The 7,836-nt window shown below is 34.0% G+C and overlaps 1 protein-coding gene across 1 annotated transcript; it reads right to left on the minus strand.

Annotated features, from left to right (window-relative positions):
* Positions 1 to 1,756: 1,756 nt before the first annotated feature.
* LOC107060497 (H/ACA ribonucleoprotein complex subunit 1-like) lies at positions 1,757 to 2,341 on the minus strand. Its single transcript, XM_015308468.1, has 2 exons — positions 2,190 to 2,341; positions 1,757 to 2,120 (listed from the first exon to the last, which is right to left on the minus strand). Exons 1-2 carry the CDS (start codon positions 2,339 to 2,341, stop codon positions 1,757 to 1,759), a joined length of 516 nt encoding a protein of 171 aa, XP_015163954.1.
* Positions 2,342 to 7,836: the final 5,495 nt, after the last annotated feature.

The following is a 7,836-nucleotide window of genomic DNA, read 5'->3' on the forward strand; positions in this document are numbered from 1 at the left end:
TCACATGTGTCAAACTGATCAGGCATTTTGTACACATTCTCTTTTAAAGAATCTTTTCTCAAGGTTTCTTGACTAAGTCGCTAACTAAGGCGATTTTGTGTCTACTAATTGTTCCTTTTCAAGTACAGGAACAGGTGAAAGCTTTAATGCGATGGCACTTTCAAGACAATCATCGAGCCATCCACCTCGTTACAGTTGGATAATCATCGAGCCATCCACCTCGTTACAGTGGACAATCATCGAGTCATCCACCTTGTTACAGTGGAGAATCATCGAACCATCCACCTCGTTACAGTGGAAAATCATTGGGTCATTTTTCATTGCATTTTTCATTTGCCGAGAGGGCCATTGCATTTTTCATTTGCCAAGAGGACCATTGCATTTTTTGTTTGCTAAGAGGGCCATTGCATTTTTAATTTCCCAAGAGGATCATTGCATTTTCATTCGCCGAGAAGGCCATTGCATTTAAGTCGCATCTATTCGGAGGTGAATGATGCACCATATCTATTCAACGTTCAAGTAGAATGAAACTTGCTTTGAAAGATATTTGCATTTAAGTCACATCTATTCGGAGGTGAGTGATGTGCACCCTATCTATTCAACGTTCAAGTTGGTGGAAACTTGCGTTGAAAAGATATTTGCATTAAGTCGCATCTATTCGAAAGTGAAGGATGTACACCCTATCTATTCCACGATCAGGTCGGAGGAGACTTGTGTTGAAAGAATTTTTATTCGTCATACCGATGGACATACATTAAAATCCTACCGATGGATCATCTTTTTTCATTCGTCCTACCGATGGACATACATTAAAAATCCTACCGATGAATCATCTTTTTTATTTCGTCTTATCGATGGACATACGTTCAAAATCCTACCGATGGATCATCTCTTTTTCATTCGTCCTACCGATGGACATGCATTCAAAATCCTATCGATGGATCATGATCTTCATTTGTCCTACCGATGGACATGCATTTTTATCCTACCAATGGATCATCTTCATTTGTAGTTTCGTAAGAGATGCTACCTTTTTTCCTATAATTTTGTCTCTATTGATGAGTTTCATCTTTGTTTTTTCGAGAACATCCAAGAGGATGCATTCTCAACTGAGCCACAGGTGCGGACTATTTCAACAAGGACGCAACACAGCGTGGAACCTTTTGGAGGCAAGTCCGGGATCGACTTCCACCACATTCCAACCATACTCATGTGTTCGGCCAAAATTGGGTTTGTCAATTTTCGTTGTCCACGATTTCTTTCATCAATCATATCCAATGAAAGGGACAACTGTTGACACCCAATTTTTGCCTAACATTTTCAAAAATTGGTAAATTTTAAATTTTATTTATTTAATAGTTCAAAATAATTTTTTTATAATTTTAAATAAGTTTATCGATAACTACCCTTATTTATCAAAATTTAGGATTTTTCTTTTATCAGTTAATCTTAAAATTGCATTTTTACATGTCATTAGTTACGTTCATTATATATTTTTTTAATATTCATTTTATTTGTTACATTTGTTGATATTTATTTTGATATCATTCAAATACAAATATTTTACTTGATTGATAATTTTGGATCACAATCCCAAGCTCACAATTTGAGCCCATTGTAAAATTATTTTCCTATTTAAGTTTGGATTAGATTAAAAAATGAAGGGGGTGGTGAATTTATTTTTTAAGAATAAGGTTGTAAAATTTCAGATTTTGTATTCACAAATGGGGTTTTACTATTCATTTTCCGGCTGCCACTACCCCAAAATCCGGCGAAGTTTCAGCAATCCAAAACCCCCCTTTATTCTCCTCGATTTTCCGGTGAAACTACCATTTTTAACCAAACCTCCAGCTCTACTGGAACGGCCGCCCAACCAGCCACCAAATGATCCCAAAACTCCATTATTCCTCTCCTCTCCTCCACACCAAACCACCACGATAACCAGAAAACCACCAGGTTCACCCAAAACCCCGTTTTCCCCTCTTCTCCAACCAGATCCACCACCAAACCACCCTCGTCTCCAACCCAAAACCCCGGTCTCTCTGTCCTCTTCCAGCTTCGAAGAACTGGAGCACAACGAACAGCCACCAAACCAGACCGCAAATCCAACCGGGAACAACCTCCGAAAGCACCAGAAAACTACACCAAAGCAACAACAGCGCCCAATCCCCTTCCTCTTCCCCTTTCACGATTCCTCTTCTATTTTTTGCAGGTCACCGACTGAAACCCATGAGCTCGTGACCACGCCGGAGCGACAAAGGACATCAAAAATAACTCCGGTGAGCTCGAAACAAAAAGACAACCGACCAAGCTCCGACAGAGAGCAACCAATGAAATCCATTTGCAAATCTGGCCGGAAAACTTACCTTCGGTAACCCTCCTTTATTTTTTACATTTAATTAATATTTTTGTTTATGCTATTGTCTCTTAAATAATTTTATTCACGGTGGATTTTGTTGATTATCATTATTGTTTTGGTGTTATTGTCATGATTTTTTTATTTTATTATTATTATTATTTGGTATTGGTAGAAAGTATTTGACAATAGATGAACTTTTGAACTTTCCAGAATAGATATTTGTTATGCTTAGTGTTATTTATTCAGTTTTAATTTGATTATGTTTGACTGTTGCTTTATTTGGTTTCACATGTCTTCTACTTTTGTTTTTTTTATAGATTAATTTAATGTGGTTTTGGTCCATTTTCCCATTGAGTTATATTTGTTGATGTCAATTAGTTATTATTTTCAGGAAACTGCATATTGTTTTATATTTTGTGTGTTAATTTAATTTGATTTTATGTTTTATATGTTGTATGTCAAAATTGGCCAATGCGAAAATCTTTTCGTCGGTTTTCAAGGCTTCCACATTGTTAGAAGACGGAAATTTAGTTTAAATTTATATATTTTGTATGTTAAAATTGGCCGATGAAGAAATTATTGTCGATTTCCAAGACTTCCTATGTTAATAAGACGGGTTTTTATTTTTAAGTTATTATTTGATTCATTTATTTTTATTTATATATATTTAGTACTAACACTTTTACTAAGTATCTTTACAGGTATCCCGAAGTCGCTTCTCATCGAAGCCATTCGAATAAAGTTCGAATACTATATTCATTATTATGTATATTTTTGACAATAGACAAATAATGGGTTGTTTGTCATATTACTTGTTTACTTTATTATTTGTGTATATTGCATGTTTATTATATTTGTATATTATTTTTACCTCCTCCTCAATTCGAAAAAAATGAATTCAGTCGGGACCCACAATTGTGGATTTCGAAGGATGCCTAACACCTTTCCTTCGAAATAACTTGAACCCCTTACCTAGAATCTTGGTTTCGTAAATCACTTAATGGTTTCCTAGTTTTTTCCTAAAATTAGGTGGCGACTCCTTTAAAATTTGTTTATTCTTAATATTCTTTCAAAATTCAATTAACTGATTATTTTTTAGTCACCGCAACGTTTCTCCCTATTTGAATAGAGTAGGGATGTAAACATCGGTCAATCGACCTACGTCCACAAAGGAGATGAGCAATCCACTATAAATATGAAAGTACAAAATATAGAGAGAAATAACCTCAATCAATTCCCTCGGAAGACAAGGAGGTACACAAAATTCTCCATCACAACCGTAACTCTTAAAACCCTAGGACTACATTGTGAATGCTGATTAAGTTAGAAGGAACAATCCTATATTTATAGAGTACTAAAACCTTTCCTACAAGAAAAAGACTACTCAAAATATTAAAACATTTTCCTAAAAGGAAAAGCTATTTATGGTAAGAAATTAGTGCAAATAAACCCCAATAGGTTTCACATGTTAAATCTTAACTGTTACACTCTGAATATTTATAAGTTAAGACCCGTTCTATTCTTCATTCATATAAGGTCGTGCCGAGTGAATCTTAATGTTTCTTAGGTGCTAAGGTTAATTCTTTAGTTGGGGAATGATTTTGGATATCAATTGAGGTGAATAGAATCTTTGAGCACAAAGTTGAGTTGAAATCTTTATTACCGATTGAGTTTCAATATAAGATTATACTTAGGTCAACTTCAGACAATCATATCTCTCAGAATATAATGAATTAGGTGGCATATAACCTATCAAATTAAAGTTCTATGAATCATCTTTCCAATGCCACCAAGTTTGCCTCAATCAGAGTTTTGAGTAAAACATCATGGTTGATTTACTAGAGACGCTCTAACCTAACAATAACTTCGCGATGATCCGCGTTACAAAGTGAATACGGACCTCATTGTCCGCTGGAGTAAAATCCCCACTCCCAACTCATTTTTTTTAAGGGTATTATTGTCCTAGAAACATATAGAAAGTCATCCAAATTACCCTAAACGTGTAGAAAATCAGTTTTCATAATCAAACCATCTCATTCACTTCTAAATTCCTACTGAAGAGACCTTACCCCTAATAAAGAACCGGGTTCTTGTAAAATTGCCTAAGTAAAGACACAACACAATAAAACAGAGATTTTATCATGGAAACCTTCCTCCCTCAAGGAAGGGAAAACCACACCACAATTTTATTATCTTCAAGCACAACTTAAGATTACAACTCAATAATCAAGGAACTAATTAACTCTAGTACCTATACTATCTATTGACTAACTATAATCGAAGAGCCTACTCTCCAAAAAGTCAAACTCACTTCTTGGTACAACTCACTCAAGACTCTACTCTGCAAGAAGTCAAACCCACTTCTTGATACAACTCACTCAATGACTCTACTCTCCAAGAACAAACTCTAAACACTGATTCAAAGATGAATCAATGCAACTCTAAAACACAAATGAAATTCTAACTCTAGAACTTCTTTCTTCCGCTTTCTCGATCTCTTTGAATAGGTTGGCCTTCGCTTGGAATAACTCTCTTGATTTTTATTTGGCAAAGACAACTTTTTTCTTTCTTTCTTTCACCCTTGTCCTTTTGTAAAGATTGATTTGAGCTTGACCAACTTCTACAAGGAAATGGATTAGTTTTTAAGGCATCTCTAGCGATCAAAGATGGTATGAAAATAACATCTAAAACATTATTTCAATGAAATTGTTAGATTATTTTCACTAATTGTTTTTTTTTTTTCACATTCACTCATTATCACATTAAAAAAACAAAATAGTGCAGCTATGCAGTAAAAACACTAAGCAGTAACTACATGTGTAGAGTGCAGTAACAGTAATAGCGTTCTAATATATCTCTTCTTTTGTTGGCCTTCTTTTCGTCAAGACTTCCATCAACATGATGGCCAACATAACAATAATATGACAACTTATGGTTATAATGATGTTTTTGACGAACCATCAATGGGTTGGGTTTGATATGGGTTTATAATTTTGGTTTCTTTTATATTCTTTCAATCGAGCTTTTAGATCGGCTTATTTTAGCACTAGAGTTTGTGATGCAGCTTCAACCCTGTGTTTTGGTATCCTATGACAGACTGGTATTGGCATAAGACTTGATGGATTTGTTTGAGCAATTGTTACAAATTACTTAGCACTAGAGTTTAGTGTTTGGTATTTAAATGCTGGTTGGTGTTGTTTATATCGCGTGTTATTGACTTACTATATTATTTAATATAATTTTTAAGAATCACATAGTGTAAGAGTGAAATTACCTCCTATCCCTACTCTTTTTCTAATTACATAAATCCCATGTTTTTAAGGTCATCCGGATACATAACTAATTGGGCAGATACATTATTGTTGATACATCAACTACAGTTTGTTAAGAGTAATAAGGGGAGAAATTTGAAAATCAAAGTCAGATCCCATGATTGACGCTTTCCAGTTTCACATTATTATCAATTATCCACTGACAGAGCATACCAAATCCAAAACAATTGAAAATTGAAAATTCAAATCTCTTCTCCCTGTTCTTCGTTTAGCTAATTTTAATAGCAAAAATGGATTAATATTTAGATTAGTTTTCTTTTTTCTTCAAGAAAGACGACAAGGGCAGTTATAGGCCAGATGGAAAGGCAATATTTGCAGTTCAAGGGTTGAGTGCAACTATGGCTAATGGAGTGTCTGCATTAGTGACAATGTCACTCGACACTGTGAAAACAAGATTACAAGTATTAGATGATGATTGTTGTAGTTGTAGTTCACTCAGTAGCCGATTATTTCATAAAATACATAATGAATATTTTGATTTTGCTGAGGCATTCAGGAATCTTGAAATAACGAGGTTAGTTATGAATGATACAAAAGTGAAGGAATCGTTGTTGGCGAAAATATTTCATTCATCAACTTAATTTTAGCCATTGCGGCAGAATTAAATATTGATGCATTAAGAAAAAAAATTGAGATTCGATACATGGTATAAGGTAATTCTTTTCCATTGATTATTAGGAATGATATGAGAGTAAGGTCGTACGACGAGGTAAAGAAACATGAGGTTGGATACCTCACTTGAAAATCTGATAAATTACGTTGTTTCTACATCTAGAGAAATTATGTATGTCGAAGGTTAAGAAAAAATACTAAAACTCTTGATATGAATATGTAAGTCATGATACATTAGTAGTAAACGAAGAGTGCGTATAGTAATTTCGTGAGTTATGGTGTGATCATTATTTTGTATCTGATTGTATATGATACATGTAACAAATGGATTAACAATTGAGTTGTATCAGATACATTTATATAACGAACGCATGTATATGACTTATTTGTATAAGATGTATCAGGTTAATATTGTGTATCTGGTAGACAATATTAATGATGTATCAATGAAGATGTATAAAGCACTTGTAGTAATCAAGAAAAAATGTGGATGATACATTAATTTTTTTCATCTTTATGTGCCAATGGTGTATCTGATAACTAATTTGTGACATGTTGTGTTTAAAAAAATCAAATTTGAATGTATCACATTCTAATAAAGAGTTTATGTGTATATGATACATAAGTGTTTACTATATATACATTTTTGTGACTCATATCTATTGTATCATATACATTATGTCATAACTAATGAGTTCTTTATAATGACATTTGAATAAAAAAAGTTATGAATCTAATACTTATCTCTATGACATCTAATTATATAATGTGAATGTTTTAAGTATCAGATGATGTGTTGTGTATCAAGATCACTATAATTAAAACACAAAATATAAGAATTTACATGATATAATTAAGAACAAATATATTCAAATTCAGACATAATATGAAACAAATTTTAGAGTAACACTCTAAAACTTAAGTAAGATTGTCTTAAACAAAAAAAGAAACAAAACATCAAAGGGTGTCTATTCATTGATACGTAATCACTATTCGACATTAACCAACTCATCTTGTTGCGGTGGAGTAAAGCGACCCTTAAGCTTTGGAGGATCATCTTTATCGCTAAAATAGTGTGACTTAGCCTTTTCAGTACCGTATCTCCATAATAATGCTTCATATCTTGTGCGAAGATAATGTCACGCCCCGAACCTACACCCTGGGCGGGACCGGCACTCGAAGACCATTGTTGGCCCCAAGCGAACCCTTGGCCTGGCTTTCTTAACTCAGCGGAAACCTACTCAACAGAATAACTCAATGTCATGCAAAGACATAAACAACTTAAATGATACACATCTGGCCAAAAAAGGCAACTCGAGTCTCAAAATAGAATATTTACATATATACATAGATGAGAGACTCAAAACTAACTGACTGACTGTCTATGAAGCCTCTAACATACTGAGATGGATGTTGGGACAGACCCCGCAACATCCTAATAACACAAAACTAAAGAAACAAAATATTTGAGTCCTCCGGAAAGCAAGGAGGCTCACCACCGACTCTGGAGTGCTCAGTTGGATCAACGACGTA

The sequence above is a fragment of the Solanum tuberosum genome, unplaced genomic scaffold (genome assembly GCF_000226075.1).
Source record: "Solanum tuberosum cultivar DM 1-3 516 R44 unplaced genomic scaffold, SolTub_3.0 scf00086, whole genome shotgun sequence".
NCBI classification, from domain to species: domain Eukaryota; kingdom Viridiplantae; phylum Streptophyta; class Magnoliopsida; order Solanales; family Solanaceae; genus Solanum; species Solanum tuberosum.